General features: G+C 44.4%; 2 protein-coding genes across 2 annotated transcripts in view; one reads left to right on the top strand and one right to left on the bottom strand.

Annotated features, from left to right (window-relative positions):
* The window catches only part of CROT (Carnitine O-octanoyltransferase), a 74,507-nt gene extending 73,298 nt beyond the window's left edge, over window positions 1-1,209 (bottom strand). The window contains exons 1-2 of the mRNA XM_089545972.1: window positions 949-1,209; window positions 29-179 (exon numbers count right to left, since the gene is read on the bottom strand). Coding sequence (XP_089402098.1) covers window positions 29-176 — 148 coding nt within the window. The 5' untranslated portion in view covers window positions 177-179; window positions 949-1,209. The remainder of the gene's footprint in view (window positions 1-28; window positions 180-948) is intronic.
* Window positions 1,210-1,430: 221 nt separating this feature from the next.
* On the top strand, window positions 1,431-20,879 carry LOC149343606 (GTP-binding protein 10). Its single transcript, XM_089545971.1, has 9 exons — window positions 1,431-1,602; window positions 2,837-3,060; window positions 6,313-6,404; window positions 8,237-8,381; window positions 11,931-12,004; window positions 14,296-14,348; window positions 15,388-15,573; window positions 17,704-17,827; window positions 20,648-20,879. The coding sequence occupies exons 1-9, from the start codon at window positions 1,552-1,554 to the stop codon at window positions 20,845-20,847; spliced, it is 1,149 nt and encodes a 382-aa protein (XP_089402097.1). The 5' UTR covers window positions 1,431-1,551; the 3' UTR covers window positions 20,848-20,879.
* The last annotated feature ends 1,877 nt before the right edge of the window (window positions 20,880-22,756 follow it).

The raw sequence follows: 22,756 nt of genomic DNA, 5'->3' as shown, positions 1-22,756 counted from the left end.
AGGGGGGAAGCCTCGGAGCAATACTCACCGGAGTCGAGGTACTTGTCGACAGTCTGCCTGAGAGGTGGCACCGGCAGCGCGGGCAGCAGCTCGTCGTGGGCGAAAGTCGCTTCCGCGTCGCTCACGTAGAGGCGGTCGCGCTCCTTCCGGGCTTCCTCGGCGGCCGCGCGATCCATTTCCTGCGGGAAATCGGGGCCGGCGAACACCTTCTATATATATGTTCACGGGACCGAAACGGCAGGCGCGCGGCTCACCGGAAAAAAGTTTGCCGGACTGACACCTCGCCTAGCCTCCAAGTTCCGAAGGCGGAAAAAAAAGTGACCCGAAAAAAGAGCCCGAGGCGGCGGAGGACCACGGCGGCCGACGAAATTACACAACGGGGCCCGCACAGTGCGCAGCACGTATAAATACTTAGAGAATGCCATGCGTCCCGAAGAGATAGCGAATGCAGTTTGGCTCAAGCGATCGGATCTTCGCGGCGACGTCGGCGTTTCTTGACACTTATATGACGGATGTGATGTGTGCGATGAAGGATATAAGCGAAACAGACAGTGATACTGCAGCATCATCGGTTGCAGGTTTTGAAGCATGGCTTCTTACTAAGGAACATATATTTTCCTTGACGACAGTCATCGATTATGTATACAAGGCATTGTACGCATGCATTAGCAAAGAGTCGGAACCGCGCTGTACAATATAGTGAACAGCGTACTGCATAGAGTTGCGTACTGACGTTACGTAAACTGCGCTAACCGACAGCGCGCGTGATTAAAGCGGCTCCACCCACACAAAAATAAAGGGACAACAGAGCATAAAAGCCATAAAATAATCTCACTCGATGATGAAAAGTACGATGTAAGAAGAGAGAAGTAAGGGAGGGATGGTGACAAGCGAGCCGATAGCAACAGAGCGAGCAGCGTCGGAAGCGCTGCCGCGGTAACGAGTTACCTGAGTTCTCTTCGAAGTCAAGGAGTGACGTTTGAGTCCGGACTCTAGGAGTTCTTCGACATGTGTGCAGCGCGCGCAATCGAGTGGTCCCCCTTTCGCGTTCGAGGTTGCAGAGCTCACGGAAGCCTTGACACAGGGCTACATACTGCTCCGGCTGACCTTACGTTGCCGTCGCACCGATCCTGCCGAGCCGAGGCCACGCGAAGATCTTGTTTTCAAATCGACAGATGCTTGCCCTCCTCGGCTCGACTCACGTTGATATGGCTCATTACGACTAGTTTGGGCGCCGTTTGGCTTCGCCTACTACGACGCCTAAAAAACCCAAACTGCAAATACTACCCACAAAACTTTTTATAAGCTAATAAAACTACAAAAACAAAGTAATAGCGCGCAAAATTAAATAAAAAGCGCTAAAATAAGAAAAACGCTGCATTATTGAAAATCAATACAGCTTGTTTCCATCCGAGCCAAGCCCTGCCGAAGTGCGCAGTGCGCGAGTGCGAGTAGCGTGCGTGAGGCAGGAGCGTAGTGCGCGAGTGCGTTTTGCGGCGGACCGATGTGCCCCGGTTCCGACCTCTAGTGAAGTGCGTGGCTGCAGCAAAAATGGTTGCACTCACAACATTCTGTTTGTATGCTGCCAAAATAAGCGCGAGGGTATGTGCATTCACAATCTATTTCTGCCACTCGTTTGTCAGCTGGCAAGAGCTACATGCGTGTGTGTGATCGTTTCACGCAGTTTCACAGTGTGCACATTTGTGTGAAACGCTCGATTCTGCGTAAGTGCATGCCTCAATGACTGTGGTAAATCGGTAATTATGGGGAGGAAAACGCAACGGAAAGCGAAACCGCAGTGTGTGACATGCATGGATACTGAGGCGCATAGGCTCTTCGACGTCAGTGCTCGTCTAAAAACACCAGGCGATAGACACTAACTCAAAGCCCTGCTCTACGGCAATTTACTTTGTTTTTCTCCAGCTTTCCTCGTTTCGCCCCCTCCTTTATCCATCTCACCCGGGCGCGGTTCAGGTGTCCACTGTGATTGACGCAGGCACTCCACTCTCATTGGCTACTTGGAGCGTATTGAGAACTATTTTTCTGCGTTTTTCACGGAAGAAATACCAAACTGACCCGGCTTTCGCCAGTGATCGGCTACAGCATGCGAATTGCTCTCTTATTTCATGCGGCCGGTCTTGGCCACTAAGAACTTCGTAGTGCTCAGCTTAAAATACCCATGCCGATCGACGCAGAAAATAGATAAACCCAGAATGAACAATAGTCTGTGCCTAATGCGAGAAAAAGTTCAGCTAAGCTCCATAGAGATCTGCACGTCGAGCGCGGGCGCAAGTCTCGAGCTCGCTAGTTGAGCCGTTTAGGGATGCACATTGTTTTTCTTTCTCGTTTAGTTTTTCTGGTTTTAAATTCTTTGTTCGTGGGAACGTATCCGTTAAATTGCACTTATTTTGAGTTTCAATGCAAAAAGATAGCCTAAATACGTCACTGCTGGCAGGTGCTCGCTACGTAAGGAGCAGTCAAGTTTCTGTAGCTGAAAATTTATAGCTGCGGTGCGGCATGAAATGACCAGAGCACTTGAATTTTTCAAGGCAACCGTGGAAGCACCAAAAATTTCATGACAAAGTGCCGCTTATTTTTCTGTAGTCAATCAGAGGTGAGTGCCATGTGCTTTTCAGCACGAAAATTCTCCCGGCTGCCGGCAGAATAGACACCACGTTCTTTAACCACATACCCCCACCTTTCCAATGCTGCACGATGCCTGTTCTACAAACTTTCCATGCTCTCCATGTTCAGCTTGAGAAATGGTGTGTCGTGTGACAGAAGCATCTGCATTGCTACTGATGATGCCCCGCTGTGAACTCAATATCTGTCTCAGGAGTCGGCGAGGCAGCGGCCACTCCGTGATCTTAAGCGCTTCGTGGATCGGCTGCGGCTGCATGTGCAAGGCGGCGCCGGAGGCACGGGACTTCCACGCTACGGCGGGATTGGTGGTGTAGGCGGCAGTGTGTACTTCAAGGCGAGTGACAAAGTGGAGTTGAAGGACATTGTCAGGGAGTACCCGGACAAACGCATCAAGGCCGGCAATGGACAAAACAGCAAGTTAGTAGAAGGCTCTAAGTTCAGGCGCAACAAGTAACTTTTTTAAAGACCAGTGCCTTTAAAGGTACCCGCATGCAAGGCTTGAGAGTGGGGCCACTGCAGCTTGTGCAGAGTGTGCGAGCAGTGTGCTAGGAGGCAAAGGAAAGGACATCAGACAATAATTATTAAGTTTCACGGACACTGCTCATGTGCACCTGAATTGACATTCAGGAAATGCAGATGGCGCAGTGCTCTCAGTGCAGTAGCGGTGGTATGCTACGCGAGATTTTGCTTTCTTTGCATTGGGCTGCATTGCTGATGACCTAAAAAGACATTGATTTGGTGAACCTGATCAAGCGATGGATCTTTCTCATGCCCAAGTAGGCTTCACTGTACTGTGTTGCTGCAGCTATCTGCCATCAGGTGTCAGCTTCTTATTTCTGATGGTTGATTATTTGACGCATGGTACTTTCTGGATATGTAATATGGTAAGCCACGTAATCAACTGTTTTTGTCATGAGCTGCGAGCTACGGGGCGTGTTTTTTTTTCTTCCACCTTCTTTTCTTTTTATTTCATGGAACTAAACAAGCCCATCTTTTTTCTTGTTTTCTTTGTTAATGCCATGTACTTGATAGGTTAACATGCCCACTAACCATTAATGCATCAGTGGGGGAATAAAATTATTTATTTATTTGTCATTCGCTCGAGTAAACCTTTCTGGGAGGCTACCTGCATGGTCTTTTAGCGTCTTGTCATGCCAAGTACTGAATCTCATTTATATATCAGACTGTTCTGCTAACAAGGAACGCTGTGCGCTGCCCAATATTTCGTAGAGTAGGCAATGATGTAGAGTAGGCAATGTGACGCCAGTGGTCGGAAACGATGATTTTGAGAACGGCCTGTACATTTTCAATTTTTGGTCGACAGTTGGCCGAAACTTTGCACCAAAGGATATAAGAAAACATTCAAGCATGCAAAAATGCAAACTTAGACCAAAGCTTTGTCCCATTTGCTGCCTGGCTTTCTAACAAAGAAATTGCATTTGTACTCTGTGTGGTAGTTAAGGAGAATGTTTTGCTAAACATAGCAGTTTTTTTGTCAAAGCAGACTGTTACATACGTAAATACAACAGAATGCTTTTAAAAAGGGACCCACTGTATTTCGATAGAAACGAAATGCAAAAGGTGACTGTCTGATATGTGATGTTAGTGAACGTTAATGAACCTCAGGTTTTGTGAATTAATTAGGAGCCTTCCACTACGATGGCCTCATAGCCCATGTGTTGTTTCGTGATGCTAAAGACCAACTTCACGAGTTTTTTTAACGTTTTGAGTTGGTAATCACATCACTCTTTTTAGGATCCCCTCGCTTCGATACAAAAAGCCATCTTTCTAAATACCAAGAAGTATCCAAAAAGAGCAAAAACCAGGAAACCGAAACTGTGTTTGGCCACATGATGATGTCAAGGGTACTGTCACAAAACCTATCGTGTGTGCGTTGATACGTCGAACTGTGGACTGTGAGGAAGAGCGTGGGTCATTATTTGTCTGAAATGACCAACAGTCGGCTGGAAATTTTGTCCTGCAGCAAACACGGAGCAGATATCAGCGGCTGTGCATTTCGTGACGTCACACACACAAGGCTGCCCATAGAAATCTCCCCAGTTGAGGCCATGAAATGGAAAGTTTTAAAATTCGTTTTAGCAGCAACAAAACACCACCCTGCTGAAAAAGATGGCCATAAAGGACCAAAAAAACTGTGGAGAACATACCAGTAAACGTTTTGATAAAATCGGAGGAGGTAGAAGAATCGTTGGAGTTGGCTTTTAAATAAACCCCACCATTTACAATTTCACTTTTAAAAAGGAAACTGTTCACACCCGCAATCATTTTGCTGCTAGCGGCTTGTTACTAGCAGTGTGTTCAGTTGTTTATGCCAGCTCATTTTATTTCATCTCAAGCCCTGACATTCTCTTTGTATTAGAGGAAATGATTCACCTAATGGAAAATTTAAATAATGCCAACACACTTCGGTGAATCTGGGAGACTTGTTTGATCTGTTGACGTTATGTATATAGAGCCCGTCAGCATTTCTGTTAGTATTATGGATTGTGCTCTGAGGCTTGCAGAGCTGCAAAATCTGGAGTAAGCCATCGGCTCATGTCAGCAGCTGTTAGGTCTGGGGCAAAATGCCCACGAGCAATTGCAGCCAGGTAAATGCACAGTACTTGTGACTTCTTAGATAGTCGTCTAATGACATTGCTTAACATGTTCACTGTGTCGTGGGCCTCTGGTGGATCACATCACATCCCACAGCTTCATCATGTGACTCAGCATGCGCTGCCCAGTCATGTGATGAAGCTGTGGGATAGTTCGGACAGTTCAAAGAGCCTGTGAGAAGCACACATGCTAGGTCGCTGTTTCTATCTCCTATCTCGTGGTGGCTCAGAGAAGCTGGTGGGTCACGTCGCACCCCAGAAAATTTAACTGTGGCACACTGGTGGGCAACGACTCACTGGAATTAGTACTCTGAACATTACTGCCACAGTTCACGTGCTAAGAAGTACATTTTTGTGTGGATGCTGTTCACTGCTGTGTTTGATTCAGGACAGTGTTGAGTGGGATGGAAATAAAGGCACTCAAGTTCAGGCCCTCAAAGGATTTAAATTCTTGAGCTGAAGTTAACTCACTAGCATAAGTGGAATAGACCTCAGCCGCAGAACGGGGTGTGGCAGTGGTGCTGAAGTAAGATAACTGCAGTCATCAGTTATAACTGCATTCATAGAAGAATGCAGTTGCCAAGGGCTGAGACTTGAGAGCACTGAGTTACAAAACTTTCATTCTTATCATTATTATGTAATTGCTCTTGCTCACCACAGTGTGTCCCTGACGAGGTGGTATGTCCTCATAGCGCTGTAAGGTTGCTGGTATCCAGTGTGCCATATACTCCTCATATGACTAAATTATCAATCTGGAGAAGTCTTCAGCCTCTCTTGAGCTTGGCAAGTTTTCACAGTGCTACTCTGAGCATGTCAGCTGAGTTATACAGTCCTATGTGATTCGTCGTGCTTAATTATCTGGGCTAATGAACACTGGGTCCTTCGAGTGAATGTAAGTGTCTCAAAAGATTAACTGATATCTTGTGCCATTCGAGTGGAGGAATGCATCTGAAAGGTGTGCAAGCTCATTTTGTATGAGGTCATTCATTTGAGGTAGAAATTGTTTGTCTTTTTTTAGCTGGAATCATTACTGAACACAATTTTTCTGCGGCAGACATACGCAGATCCTTGGTACTCCTGGCCATGATGTCACAGTGGCAGTACCGGTAGGAGTGTCGGTCTACAATGGACAGAACCACTTGATCGGTATGCAGATCTCATTGCTTCCTTAAGGATTGTATCTATTTTCTGTGGAAATCACGTGTAATATGCTGTTGTAATTGTAGCATTATAAGTTATTTCATTATTGGTTTAGCTTCTATTAGTGTTTAGATTGTATGGTTTAGGTTCCACCACTGCGAAGCCATTGTTCTCTTCTTCTGGTCCTTCGGTTACGCGTTCAGTGATTGCAAGAGGATTTATCACCATCCATATTATGCGAGAGACACAAACACAGTGCTTTGGAATGGTAACTGTCACATGTATCAGTTTTTATGTTGTTCAGAAATGGTTGTGGGCTTTTCAGGCACCTTACCTGGAAAGTTCGCCGTCGCCTTGAAACTAAGCATGCCTGAGAACTATGAGAGATTTTGATCTTTGATGCCACTGAGTTGTTCAGTTCTTTATGGGCACAGGTTCATGCTATAAAAACTATGTTTGAGTGATATACCGGCCAGCTCTTTATTTGTTATTCACGTCACTCAGGGCTGTAACTGAACCGCTCATGTCATTATTTCAGTTGTGGTATTGTTGAGAATTTAGAAGTAAAATAGTTGGTTTACGTAAGGTACCAAGTTCTGAAAAGAGGTTGGTAAATTACCTCTTTTCGTTCTGTTGTGTTTGTCATTCACTCGATGAAATGTTGTCACATGGCAAAAGCCCAGTCTCTGATTATCGTACTTTAGCATACTGCTATAAATTTAAAATTGGTTTTTGATCATTAGTAATTAACTTGGCAATCATAAAATTAGTCAACTTTTTCCATAATGCACTGAAGAAGCTGCTGCACGGTTTTGTCATTGGAAAATCTGAGCATGTTTCGGTAGTATCTTGGATGCATTATGAGGCAGCGTAGGACTAGCAGTTGAGAATGTTATATGTGTACAACTTAAAGTTTACAAAAAACTTTTTTGTAGAACAACAGAGGAGGTGAATTCTTCAGTTATGTAAAAGATAAATTTTTTGTACAGGAAATCAAGTGCTTCCTCAAACTCAGATGTGTTTGAATAAGCATGAGTTCTGCATGGGAATATTAATTTGTACCAAATACATAATGAAGATAGGAACCATGTGCTCTTTTTAAAGATTTTTTTTAGGCAAAATACAAGTTTACATTTTGCCTATGTTATTCGCGGGAGTAACTTTTCGCAAGTTGTGTGTGATTCGCGAGAAAAGTGAAAACTAGGTCCTCTCAAAAGTTGTCATTTACAGTATGTATTGGAGTCTGAGCCTCGTTAATGTAAAACATGGGCTGGGAGTCTTTTTAGCCTCGGAGAGTGCCGCTGTCTGCCAGAAGGTAGTGAGGAACCCTGCATGTCTTGGCATCCGTCTCCTCCTGCCTGACATGCATGCAGATTAGAGCAGGCAGAGGTGCGGCAGTTTATAAAATGCCCAAATTTAATTAATATAATGCCTGGATGTATAATGAAGGAGTCTGTTATAAGCAGTCACAATATGATTAGTCCCAAAACCAAACGAGTGAAAGGAAGGGTAGAAGATAGGGCATGCACTCCAAAAAACCGAAAGGTTTCACGTAACAAAGTTTAAGAGCACCTGTCATTGGCATAAAACTGGTCATGTGCTCACAGTGACCATGTTTAGGTGAATTTGTTTCGTGGAACTTTTCAAACTACAATATGGTTGATTTTTGTTTTTATAGGCTTCTATGTACCAACATTTTTACTGCTCCGTGCCTGTCCTGAGCACAACGTTTTTACAGGACTACCCTTTGTTCTGATCAAACGCAAGGAAATGCGAGCTATCCCAGCAGTAAGTTTTACTTAAGTGCAATGACCTTTGTCTTGTACTCCTTACACTAGGCGATCTGATCAAGCCTGAAGAACGGATCCTGGTCGTGAGGGGAGGCATGGGGGGCCACCCCCAAAACCAATACCACGGCCAGAAGGGGGAAGTCGACAACATAACACTCAGCCTCAAGCTCATTGCTGACGTAGGCTTTGTGGGGTGAGAATGTGTCACAGCAAATATTCATTCCTGCATGTTTTACGATGCAAAATAGAAGAGGACAAGACATGGATAATGACTGTGCCAGTGCAGACTCTTTTTTTTCTTTTTTTTTACGCAGATGGTGATTCACAGTCGAAATCACACAGACAGTGCCTGAAGAGTACATTAAAACCGTTCGTACGTTCCCAGTTCACACGCTCAAAATCGCGGCCAGTAAAAGTGTCTCGTAGAGTTGTACTATTTTTCTTCCGGTGAATATGTTCCCGGATAACATGATTTCCTGGCTACTGCATTCGAAATATTGACAAACTCTGGTTATATAATACATTAAGGACTAACCGTACGCGTGAAAACCTACGAGTAAGCCGAACCTGGGGCATGAAGCGTGAAGAGCCGGAATGGAGCGGCACTCACCCGCCGTGGTGATTTCTCTGCAGTGTGTGGGTGCAAAGGGGCGAAGCAAAAAAAAAAAAACTGTGCGCTAAAACATTAGCGGGCTGTCCTCGCGCGGACGCGACGCAAAAACCGTAGTGGCTTTTTTCGCCGTGCCGAAGGACAAGGGGCGAAGTATCTGAGAACGATGCGTTTTCATGCAAGAGGGCAGGTCTGTGGTTAGCCGCCGCGACGGCTTTCCCACAATACACGCGTGCTATGTGGCGGAGCTCCTGAAAAAACGGTGAGGAGGAAGATGTCTGTTAATAGATGTTTTTAGCATACCGTACCGGAGACGTATACCGCTTTACCAGACGCCTCCTGCCCAGGCGCAGTGGTTCCGCCTGGCCCCACTAATGTCACTGCACGTGCACCGCCAGCCTCCGGTAAACTGGTATATGTCTACGCGAACACGTCTCCGGTATGCTAATACTTTTACCGTTGCTGTAAATGGACCGGATTTGTAGCAGAATGCATTATGTGAGCACCAGAGAAGGAGTCTGTTCTTCGACATGTTTTAGGAAGTAAAATTATCAGTAAATGCTTTTGTGCCTTATTCAGCAGTTAACATGTTTCAAAATTAGGCGGTTTGGATTATACGCATTCCTGGATAATACATTCCCCCTCCCCACCCCATTTTTTTAAAAAGCTTATCAGCGAGGTTCTACTGTAAGTGGGACATATAAGAACACACCCTGTGTACGAAGAATCTGTTATAGCAGGATGGCAGTTTGGGCTATTTGATTGCGGCCCAATCTTTCACATTTCACAGTGCGAAATATACAGGTACTGCAAGATATAGAAAATAACAACAGAGGTGCTCTTTTTTTCGCTGTTGAATGCACAAGATTGTATCCACTACCAACTAGCCCAAGGAGTTGCCTAGCGCAGCATCTTCACAAATTAACAAAACAGCCAAGCCAGTTGCATGTGGTCAAAAAAGAAGGCACTTGCTAACAGACGAAACAGTCTGGCACCTATGGTTATTTACTTTGACCACTTTGCAACGGTGGTATTCTGCCGAGTTCACAAGTTCGATTCCTGGCTGCGGTAGTTGCTTTTCAATCAAAGTGTGATGGCCTAGTGCGAACATTCATGTCCTGGTACCACCAATATCAGAGGGAACACGGAGATGAACATTCAGCCAATGATTACCTTGTGGGCATGAGTGACAGGCACACTTTCTTCCAGTTTTCTAAGCTGTTTTCCTCTGGCGGTATATTGAGTGGCCTTCCACTTTCGTGCAGAAGTTGCCGCGGAATTTTGTTCTTGTGTGCAGACTGGCTGTTCCCTGTCACACTGGGGCTGCGTGCACTCCAGTTTGTCGAGATTAATCCACAGAAATTAATCCTTGGCTCAAAATGCGAGCATCTTCGAAAAGATGGGGATGTAAAAAATGAAAATCAAATGAGGATGGCAGATCATTAGTGGGTTTAATGCTCATGCTTTCAGTGTGGAAGTTGCTGATATCAGCAAGGTAAAGCCTTGCGAGAGAAGTTGCATTTATAAGGAATGGTGATGTTAAAGGAGCATAGATGCCTAATTTTTGCTTGCACGTTTTCATCTTTCAAATGATGCGCTGGATGTTAGTATACGTGGATCATCCTTAAGTATTCCCCTACAACTGCTAAGAATTTATAGTTGAAATCCTTCTTCATGCTGTTTCGGTTTCAACAATAGACCGGTGGCTTTGGCATGTTTGGTATGTTTAGGTCATGTGAAGCATCAAAAAACTGCAGTATAATTATAGATACATAGTTTTAGTATGGTTTACTGGGGTTTAACATCCCAAAGAGACTCAGACTATGAGGGATACGTAATGAAGGGCTCCGGAAATTTGGGCGACCCAGGGTTCTTTGACATGCACTGACATGGCACAGTACACGGGCCTCTAGAATTTCACCTCCATAGAAATTCAACCGCCGTGGCCGGGATCGAACCCTCATCTTTTGGGTTAGCAGCCAAGCGGCATAATATATCTTGAACAAATAAATAGCAGTGCAAGGAGACAAGGACTAGACGAGAGAGTGCATATATGTTCGAATGATTCGTTGGAAATAAAAGTTGGAAGTTCAGCGCCGTCCTTGTTCTCTCGTCTAGTCCTTGTCTCCTTGCGCTGCTATTTATTTGTTCAAGACATGTACCAACACGCCCAATTTTCCGCGTTAATCAAGGCATAATATAGATACATAGTAGGCTGGCTTATGCATTAAAGTGAATTAGATACATAGTTTTAATTCACTTTAATGCTATAAGCCAGCCTACTTCAAGACTTGGAATGACAACAAATGACATCACCATTTATCTGTGTAAAGCCTTTTAATGGGCTCTCAGTGGATTGTGCAACTCCCAACTAGTTGGTATGGGAAAATATTTTGAGGTGTCTTGTTGTTATGTTGATGCATCAAATTGACTGCACCTGCCTGTAAAGCAGTCACCCATTTATTAGAACAGTTCACTGCGTGTTAATTCTGTTGACTTTTACCGAAACACTGTTTGTATTCTAGACCTATGTATATACAAGGCGTTTCAGCTAACTGTGCCGAGCTTTGACGAACGACGGTGCATGTACAAAAACTCAACTAATGCAGGGCTGCAGGGAATTGTCTTGACTTGGCCATCATATTTTTTTACAGTGCCTGATCCACGAATTAACAAAGATGAATTATCTAACTTTTTTATTGTTAGCTTTAGCACAAAATTTTGGCTGTGAAAGTTGTACAGCATGTTGACAAATATCCGTTTCAGTTGTGTTCTTTAACTCTCGCGTGCGTCCTTTTTCCTATCTTAAAATAATGCCCATGAGACTCACAGATTGTCACATAACTAAGCGCTCCCTCATTGTAATGTTAGCATTCACAGCTGCCAGCAGATAGAGAGGGGGGAGAGAAAACTTTTATTGAAAAGAAAAAAAGTCTGGACTGGTGGGGACGTGCCAAAAAACCTTCTACAAATAAGACTTGCATTTTAGTATTGGCATTGTTTTACTGCACTGAGTTCACACAGTGGTTTGGGCAAGTGTGGCCAGGCTGGAATTGTATGCCTGATGCTACACTGCAAGGCGTGCAGTGCAGTGTGTTTCCCACTCTTATTTTTTCTCTCGCTCTTCTGCAGTTTTCCCAATGCTGGCAAATCAACACTCCTGAGGGCGCTTTCAAGGGCCGCACCCAAGGTTGCCAATTACCCCTGTATGTACCAGCTCTGCAATTCTGGATTTGGCCAAGTGTTTGTGCACCCAAGACAGTTCACTAGCCTGCTGCTCCTAGAGTACTACGCTAGTGCTTATGTTAGAGTCTGCAGTTGTTTTTATTAGGTGTTTGATAACAAAGCTGCAGTTATGAAGTTGCTTTAAATTTGTTGGCTGGCTTGTGTATGATTTTTATTTTATTTTTTTCATTTTAGCTCTGAGTTATTATATTCCTATTTGTTTAAAGCCAGCTGTGAAGTCACTATTGTATAGCCTTATTTGTTAAGTACCTCATGCAAACTGTCAGCTTAATGCTATTCCTTAGGTGGATATTGTCTTTGCAATTCCAAATTATTGTAGCTAAAAATCTGGAAACGTCTTTGGGAAAAAGAAAACAGTAGGTAACATAATGGAAGTCACACAAGTTGGCAGCTGTTTGCGTGAAATTCAAGTCATAATGAAATTGAAAACTGCATGAATACAGATGCCAACATGTTACTGGCAGACATCTGCAGCATCGATAGGCATGTTTTAAACAATTTGAAGGGTATTGATTATTTAAAAAGCTTTTTCAGCATATTAACACTGCAGATATTTTGAGTCTGCACGTTGTTTGGAGAGTGTACAAAATACATAAAGCTTACTTCATAATTGTGCTTTTCTACTTGTTAATTGGTAGAAAAGCACTTCAGCGATTCTATATGAATGGGGATGCTCATGATGCATTCATGATGTAGTGAATGTGGATCCTAGATCATGTCCACAGGTCCTATAGCATGGCAGGGCAACTTAAAGTACATAGTTTGTTTTGATTCGAGCTGTATTGTCCGCATTTTTAACTGCAAATTGATAAATTAGTTTTTTTCATATGTGGCGTCACTGTACAAAGGTAAATTTATGCTAACGTTAAATCCTGTAGCGCTTACTTTGCAAAGATATTAATGCGACAGCATTACAGATCCCATTCTCAAGAAAAGCTTGCATCCATCTATCCCTGTCACAAAAATTCTGAGGACACTTAAGCCTGCTCATGTGGAGGAATGTGAAAGCATGTCTTTTGAGGAAAGGGAAGAGTGCAGTAGCTCTCACGTCTGACCATCTCAGTGAACACCTCAACTGTGCCTTAAAGCATGCAACTGAGGGTGCACATGTCATTGGTTGAACCCCTCTTGCAAGCTAGCCTCCAATTTGAATAAAACATGTAAGCAATATGCAAAGAGAAATGCTGTACGACAAAGGATTGCTCAAAATTGATTATGGAATGGGGATCGGGACATGTAGCTTACTTACTTGCTGCATAGCTAGAACTCTTTGCAATCATTTGTCACTGACATTTACCTGTGTGGTTGTTACATGGCTTGGTATGATGTCACAGTACATCCCTGTCATGTGACCTTGGTATGATGTCACATTATACATTGCCACGTGACTCGGTGTGACCATGACATTGTATTATGTCACACTCATACGATATCATCACTAATTGCACTAATTAGCATTTTATGCTTCCTAATTAACATCAGCTAGGCGTGTTAATTAATGCTGTGACATAATCTTCATCATGCCATACTTCACCAGTTTTCCCTCATGACATGTCGACTCGTGGCATCACACGGTGCCGTTTTTTGCGGATAAATTTTTTGTGGATATTTTGCAGACGTGACCTTGAAAGTGAGCCATATAATGCTTTCTCATTAATAAGCAGGTGGCAGTGAAATTAATTCAAACGAGTTCAATGCCATTGCCATCTGCCCACTGTGGCATATTGGTTGAGAGATACACAACCTCCTGAAGAACTGCCTGTGCAAACATTAAGCTTGTGGGAGCTGTTCCTTCTTGCATTGCTCGGGAGGAGCAACCTGTGTCTCACAAGTCCCACTGCTGGCTGTTTTGAAACAACCACCTGCCAGTGCTTGTGGGGGGACTGATCTCAAGTGCTGTCACATTGTGCTCTTAATAAGGGTAGGTTAAGAATTGTCGCAAGTCTTTTTCCACTGTAGTTGATCTAGTGTATCATAGCTGATATAGTACTTATATGTGTAGAAGAGAAATACGCTGCTTGTTTTTGCTGGGGCGATACTAAAGATGGCCTTGCCTTTCTACTGACAGCAGCAACCGCAGTTTGTATTCATTGATGGAATTGATAATGTCTCAACATGTGCATTCATCTCTTGTTTCTTGCCACATCAGATGTTGGGCCTCTTAAGTATTGATGGACTGCTGCTTGTGCTTAATGCAAGAGTCGCTTCATGGCAGAAAGTTTGTACAAATTTGGTGCTTCTTTCTTTTCAGTTACAACCATTAGCCCAAACATTGGGATCATGGAGTATGCAGATCACAGACAGGTAAGCAGAGGACCTTTGGTTGCTAACAACATACAGCTGCTGTCTACAGTTGTGTCAGTCACTTATTGTATACACGTGTGTTGGTCACATTCATATGGTGCTTATGTAATGACCAGACTGTGGAATTTTGAGTTGTTAACTATGTTATGAGAAAAACGTGTCTCTAGGTTTCATTATTGATTTAACAGATTGGAAGTATCATCTTCATGCAGCTAGGGATGATACGGTGTGCAATCATACTGAGCTGTAGCCATGGCTAGTGGGAAAGTTTTGCCGAAAGTAAATATTCTTAGCGTCCTAATTCTTTATGAATTGCATCCCTAGCCATCAACAGGAAATAATTTTTGTGGCTTTTACTTGTGCGCTTCTTGTACATTGTATTTATCATGGTGTTGACTGCAAATAGGCCGGTAGTTTAATGTGGTTCTTCAGTTAAAGCAGATATTTCAGATACAGTCCATACTACATGTATAGCAATGTTTGCACTGTACAAGGCGAGGGAACTATTTCAGTGTTGCTATAGAAGCGACATTTGAATTTTTGAAACCACACTTGAGTTTGTTTGAAGATTTGGAGTGAAATGAAGATTATTTGTTTGCTACTCATGATTTTCTCTTCTCCTGACATCAAAGATTGATACTGTGGAGTGCCATTAAATTTTTTTTTTACCTGATTGAGAGGACGGGCTTCTTAGAACTTTTATTGCCACTTCCTTGAACAGATGCAGCTGTCACTAACATATTTTAGCTAGGTTTTAAGTGTGAAAATGTGACAAACGCTATACTAGCTTATTCACATCCTTTTTGTTGTTTCTTGTTCTTAGCTTTGTGTTGACCTGCGTATATTTTTGTCATTGGAATGGACACACTTGGAAACAGTTATCTATCAGTTCTCTATTCTTCGTTCATTGGTTGGTGTGATATGCAGTTATCCATTTCTAATTTGCAAAAAGGGAACAGTGCGAGACTGCGAGGTTGCTTGTTTTCCTTCCTCTGTGCATCATTGTCTGACCCTCTCGTGTTGGTCTACCATTGCGCAGATCTCCCTGGCCGACCTGCCGGGGCTCATCGAAGGTGCCCACCGCAACTTTGGCCTGGGCCACAAGTTTTTGAAGCACGTTGAGCGGACAAGCATGCTGCTTTTCATCGTCGACGTCAATGGCTTCCGCCTGAATGAGTCTGCCACCCACAGGAGCGCGTATGAGACTGTCATGTCCCTCAACAAGGTCAGATACTGTCCTCTCCTATTACCACCTTTCACTCTGCACACTGGTTCCGTGGAGTACTGGCTAAGCTGATTCCTTCTTGTGCTCAGATGGTGCAACTATATTGCACAAGGGCCTGAAGTGGCGTTGGGGTTCATTTTTTGTCACAGAAGGGCAAAACTGGCACTATATTCCAAAATACGTGTTGGCATCAAATATAGTGCAACTGGTTTGTTGGTCTTTGAGCTTTGATTTGAGAATTAAAGATAAGGTGCCAGCACTCATTTGGCCCCAGTGCGGTGGCTCAGTGGTTATGGTGCTTGGCTGCTGGCCTGAAAGACGTGGGTTCAATCCCGGCCGCGGTGGCCGAATTTCTTTGGAGGCAAAATTCTAGAGGCCCGTGTGCTGTGCGATGTCAGTGCACATTAAAGAACCCCAGGTGGTCGAAATTTCCGGAGCCCTCCACTACGGCACCCCTCCTAGCGTGAGTTGCTTTGGGGCGTTAAAACCCCAATAAACTAAACTAAACCAGCACTCATTTGTACTTGGTCACTTGCTTGTTGGTGTGCAGAGATGATTTTAATGGGAGAGTGTTAGTACACTCATGTTGGGAAAAATTGTCCAGCGGCGGTGTTGGCAACTGTTTGAAGCCTCGCAGCCGCAGCGGCTGGAGCAACCCTCTGCTCCGGTAACCTACGTAAACCACAAAGGTCACGCAACCTTGTCATGCCATCACAACCTTCCCGCTTGATTTTGAGCAAACTGACCACCGTGGCAGGTGGCAATTAAATTAACGATTGGTAATGAGATGCTGCTCGGGAAGAGCTACTTTGGTCGCACAAGCCCCACCGGTGGCAGCATCTGCCATTAGGTTAGAAAAGATTAGGAAAAGTACCAGGTGCTTTGGTTAGAGAGAGCCCGGAGTGAAAACATCCCCATCAGTGGGCCACTCATTCGTATGGAAGTGAAGGAATTCATTCTTCAACTCAGCATCGAAGGCTTCGCAAGCAGCGAAGGGTGCCGACCAGATTCAAAGAACGGAATGGCTTCGTCTTTCGTGCCACTTCAAGGGAAGCTGCCGCTGCCAAATCGACGGCATGTAGAGACTGCTCTCAGAAATTCTGCAGGAGTACGATCCAGAGAACATCTTCAGAGTAGATGAAATGGCCCTGTTTTTCAAGATGCCTCCCTCAAAATCTCTCCCAATACAATCAAAGGAGAGCAGTGCACTGGGGGGAAGCGTCAGTGCCCTTGTCTTGCTGTCACTGTTGCCACCTCCGAACTGGCGATGTGAGAAATCTCTGCGTTTTACCTGTGGGATCGGTGCCATCTGCTGGGATAGTCTTCTTTTTCAATTGTTTTCAATCGTCCCTCCGCAGTATCAGTGGAATCATTCCCAAAACCATATAGGAATCGCCGGGGTAATTTCCATGAACAGGCCCGCGGCATAAGCAGAACTCCACGCATATGCCCAGATTGAGTCGCACTGCCAGTGTGAATGACACGCTGCGCACCACATCATTCACTGATGTCTCCTTGATGATGAAGCAAACAAAAATAAGGATGGCGACTCACGCATGTGAAGTAGCTCTCAGCAAAATGAGCGGCAACAAGCTAAGCCACTGGTTCCGAAGGTATATCAAATATGGACAGATGCTTTCTGGGCAGAGCTCATCTGTCAAGGTCAGCGGGGAGTTCTTGCAGAGCAAAGATAATATTTTTCCTGGATGAAGTTGGCCGCGGCTGCAGTAAAATCAAAGTCACGGTATAGACCAGGGCATCCTTCCTTCAGTGGGCTAACTGGGATAGCTCTTGCAAGTTGTATACATGCCAGCAGTGCACTTAACTCCGACTGTAAAGGAGACAGGAGAGGAGAAGTATTAGAGCAGATCAGTCTAGAAGAAGAGCAGCAACACAAACAGATTGTCTCTCCATAGAAACATGTAGTTGATTCCAGGCATAGATATTGCACATGTTGACAATGGGGTTTATCTTCCTCAGACTAACTAGCCGAGCAGCATTTGCTGTGGTAGAGCATTTTGCACACCTGAGCACCAACACATATTTATTATGTGTGCAGAAAGTAAACTAATCTATTAAGATTAGTGGTTGTTGCGTGGCTTTCATCAGTGCTGCCCATTAACTTTCCAGGAGTTAGAGCTGTACAAAGAGGACCTCCTCACAAAGCCAGCCATTCTGGCTGTGAACAAGATGGACACAGAGGGTGCCATGGACAAGTATAAAGAGCTCCTTGAAAAGCTTGAAAAGCGAGACAGTGAGTGGTTTGGTTATTTACACCCCCCTTATTTACCTCCTCCTAGAGCTGTGCTTAAATAGGTACTGATGGATGATACTTATCAAGTACCTTCTGGCCACTGCAGGAAGTGAACATGATTTACATTGCCAGTGACTGTATAATGGAGCACTTTTTCTTTTGTATCTTTTGTGCAGTGATGCGTCCCCGTGTTTTCTATATCTATTAGTAACAGTGCAGCAGATGTCACTACATTACTGCTTCTCATAAGGGCTAAATTTGCTCGCAGGATTTAGTTTGATGCATGGAGAAAGTTCACTTTGTGGCGTATTGAGTCTGTCAGTGTGCTCCTACATTTGTTTGGAAGAACTCCAGCTGCTCCATCTAGTGACGAGCGCTCATGGCAGTGCTCAGCATTGAAGTCTTATGCTTGTTATGTGCAAGAGCTGCACTGTTGACTTGAAAATTACCTCTACCTTGGGAATAGCATAATTAATAGGAAAAGTTGGGCAAGTCGGCGAATGTATATGATAAAAAGAAGCACTCAGTACATTCGAACTCCTTCCTGCTGTCAGAAGCCTCAGCACTGCCTTTTGGTTGTTGTGAGTATCACCAACAGATAAGGTAATCAGCGTGAGGAAGTAATACAGAAGGATGGAAAACTGGGTGCTTAGGTCTTTCATGGAAGCACTTACCTAGACAAAAGAACATATACTAAGTGCTGTTGCTATTTTGCTTCAAACTTGGCTGGCAGTTTCAGTCAAAGAAAAATGGAAAATGAAGTATTTGGATTTCGACTGCTACAAAACAGCTTTAAATTGCGCTTTGGTTTTTGTTTTTTTTTTCAATTAAAGGTATCTCCTGAATTCTGTCTGATCACATTTAGCAGCTCTGTGTGCTCAAGAACATGCATTTCATAGATGTCTCGGTGGTATTACATCGTAGTTGACTGATATAGTGTGTGGATATTGAGGATCGGGCTGTTTCATATTTCGACAGCATGCTTAGGCTAGTAGTTTAGTGATGTGCGGACTTTAGAAATAAAAAGAACGCAAATAATACAGACTTCTTTTATTTTCATCGTCATACCTCATGGTAGTGCGAGTAGAAAAACTATAGTACCGTCAGGCCCAAACCAGTTTTATCTGCTCACTTGACGTCCGTGAACATTCACCACAGCTTGCATAGATTTAGCATGGAGAAAAGGCACATTCAATGGGTTTGGTGCACGTGAACATTGTTGCATTATGTTTTCCTCGGAGGCAGTTTAGGAAAAGTTTACTAATCTGTGTAAATAGTTGCCAAGGGTGTGTCACTCCTAAGTGGCACTGATGCTCAATAGCATGTGGTACGTGCTGAGTGTATTCCTGCTGCATTCTAAGCCTTTGGGTTTCTCTCAGTGAGGACATGTGCTTACACACGTAGGGGAGAGAAGATGAGACCAAGGCAGGATAGAAGTGGAGTTGGGTGCATTTTTAAAAATATTTGAGTGCATCTTCAATGTGCTGTGCTCCGTTTCGTGCTGTTCTCAGTGACTGGAAGGATGTGATGATTTTCCTTATTGTTGAAAATGAATGCAGCAGAAATTTTAATTATATGCATCTATGTATTGCTTAAGCTTATGTAAGCACAATAACAAAGTTTTCCGGACCGAGAAATGCACTGAAGAGACTGGAAAGCACTCATGTGTGCAGCCTTAGAATTATTTCTGCGAGTCTTGAGTGAGTTCTTTATGAAATGTTCTTTTGCTTTCTCTTTTTTTACATTGTGTTTGATCTCTTTGTCACTGCCTGCCGGGCACTGTCAATTTAGCAGACTGTGCTGTTGGAAAGCCTGGTCTCTTGTTCCTAATTAAAGGGACAGTGAGGAGAGCTCTATTAAAATTTTTTTTACAGCAAAATCCGATAGTTCGGCATTTCATGGCTTTGTTGCCACTTGGCCGGCAGCAAAAGATGCATTTATTTCTAAGAAATTTGGATTCGAAGTTGAAAAAGTTTTTCCCGCCGCTCTGATTCAAACTTCGGATTCTCTTATGACGACACAGGACTAAGTGACGTGAAACATGAAGTGCACATGACGTGATGCAGACTCCGTGATATCTGGTGGCCAGCAGTGCGGCCTAGCAGCAGCCGAAAAGAAAGCTAACGCCGGCCGCACGTTGAAGCCATCTATCGGCTACTGCGGCCGTCGCTTCGTTTACGTTTGCACCGGCGTTTTGCCAGTGTTACGATGGATCCTGTTCTCGAAGTCGTCAACGAAGTTCTCGCAAATAGACACCTTTAGCATACCGTGTACCTTGTTACCGGGAGCCCGACTACCCCCAGTGAGCAGGCGCTGATTGGTCCTGATGCTGCAGGCGTGCGCGCAGCCGCCGGGTACGTGGTGCCGTCTGGCGACGTCAAGGAGATTTGTGCATGCATTCGCTGCGCCTCAGTGATTCGCAGTTTCTCGGGTCCTAGAGTTGCTAGAACCATTGGTTCTAGCAACACTGTTTTGTCCTATGACGTCATCCCGCTTGTACTTGCGAGTTTGGCCTGTGGCGGCGATACCTATATTTTGGTTCTTGCTATTTGCTACGTTACAAGAGCTTTGTTGTCAGTATGAGTGACGTTTTTGTAATCAGGAGCTGGTATTCTGTCAATATAACCCAACTTCAATTTCTCCTCAGTGTCCCTTTAACATTTGGCCTAACTATGCAAATCGACTGTCATTTTTTTTTTGTCCAGAGTGACTAGTTTATGCAAAGTGTAACCAAATATATCCCTCTCAAACACTGAGAAGAGGAGAGAGGTTTGTTTGTTGAAAAATCATTGTGCATATTGTTCGGTTCTTGAATTTCAGCATCCTCACTGGATGAAGACATCAGGCCATCACAAATCATGAACTTCGACGAAATCATTCCCATCGTAGCAAGGGATGCCAAGAATACAATGCAAGTGAAGCAGAAGATTCGTACATTTATCGACCTTCATGTTGAGCAAGAGAGGAAGAAGGAAGACATTTCCTTTGCACCGAAAACGAAAGACCATGGCTTGATTTGATAGTTCGTAGGAATAAAAATTGTGTATATAGGCCCGTTATCTTGCTTGGCATGTGCAGAACTTTTTAAATTATACTGTTATAATTTGTTGACCACATTTTTACCTTGCAGTAAGTGTGTATTGTGACTGTTGCAAGTTTGATGGTGTACTGAAGAATCAATAACTCAACCCTTGTTAATTCGGAAATCCGGATAAATCGAAATTCCGGTGCGGTCCCCTTCGACACTCATGTATGTGTTTGGCGTTGGACAGTCTTAATAGACGCCGTTGTGTAGCACCAGTTTATTCTCATGGGCCCCCGATGGGAGGCTGTGTCGAGGTATCACAACCACGCAAGTGAGTGGCCAATTATCTCTCTTTAAGCTAAATTTCATGGTGCATTATGGCATCGTTGCTCGCGGGAAATGGCAAATGCCATGGTCGGAGGACGCTTGTCACTTGACGGTAGAATAATCTGGCTGTATAGTTTCGGTTTCGCTGGTCCGGGTTTTGTGCCAGCTTGCAGCGATTGCGGCTATCAGTGCTGCGAAGACCAACCAGTCGAACCGGGCTGCATGCCGTTTCGGACAGTGATTGGCTTTTTGCTGGTCTTTTTTCTTGTCTTAAAAAGCGTCTGGCCATTCCGGCACCAACGTGCATTCAAACTGCACACTTGTCACACCCCTATCGCCGTTTGTGCGGTGCTGCTTCCTCAAATATGGTGCCGCCGCATGTGAGTGGGTACACTGCGAAGGATGCTTTATAGAGCAGTTCCACCTCGACGCTCCCTACAGCGTGGACACACTAAGCATTTGACAAAACTGCGAAAAAGGGTCGTTTCCTCGTAGTTTTTGTCTCAACAGCAGACCTACCATTGCTGTTTTTCACTAAAGAAATATTTGAGTGTTATGCGAACTGTTTTTGGCTTCCTTGCGGAGGGGGTGCAGGCATTCGGTAATTTAACGCTGTGTACACAGTGGGTGAGGACAAGCTTTGGTGGCGTTTTCGAGAACTTTTGATTTACTACAGCACACACCGCTGCAACGCTCCTTAGCACGAAGCGAACACTGCCGAAAATGCCGCGAACATTGCCATTGCTGCATACTGGACACGAGAGGTCACACAATCAATCTGTCTCACTCGCTGCTAAATCACGTGACCTCGCTCACTACTCTGACTCCGCCTCCCACCGAGACCCTTCCCCCTCAGCACTCTCCCTTGCCTCTTGGTGAAATCATTCGATGAGATGTTGAAAACTGCCACGGTAGCCATGCCTTTGCTGTCAAGAAAATGGGATTTTAAACCTTCCCCGTCGACTTGTGACGTTCATGCTGAAAAGTGCGGGTTGCCACTGGTTCGAAGTGAATGGCAGTGTAGCGTTGCCTCTGGGACATGTGCCCAAAAATTGATGCCGATGCGCGCAAAATCGGCCGGTGGTGCATAGCGACCCCCGCATTTCGTTTCATGGTCTTTTCTGTCTTATAAAAGCTCCATTTTCAGTGAGAGTGATCTCTCTGTGATTCGAATGCAGTACGCTATCAATACAGGCCAACTTGTGCTTAACCTTAGTATCCCTTTAAAAAGGCGATGGATGCACCCTTGGCCAGCTTCAGGTCGTAGCTGCAGGCTTTGTGGCATTTGTCCACGGCAAGCATATGGGGTGTGGGCGAATGGGTGGGCCCAGATAGCTACGACGTCAGACACACGTCCGATGTCGAACAGTTTCATTCCTTTTATGCGCGCTTGTCGCTGCAGAAATAGCAAACACGCACCCATACAAATGTAAAATAAAATGCATGGCGATGGGAAAGCGCCACGCCCCTGTTTCCAGCGGTTGCCGCAGGAGGCTTTCAGCGAAGCATCTACTAAGACCGGCATTTACAGGTGATGCATGGGTCGTGTAGCACATATATACTTTAGTCATGTGACT

This window comes from Amblyomma mixtum, chromosome 5 (genome assembly GCF_055824585.1).
Source record: "Amblyomma mixtum isolate Tamu chromosome 5, ASM5582458v1, whole genome shotgun sequence".
NCBI classification, from domain to species: Eukaryota; Metazoa; Arthropoda; class Arachnida; order Ixodida; family Ixodidae; genus Amblyomma; species Amblyomma mixtum.
This window is presented reverse-complemented; position numbering and strand designations above follow the sequence as displayed.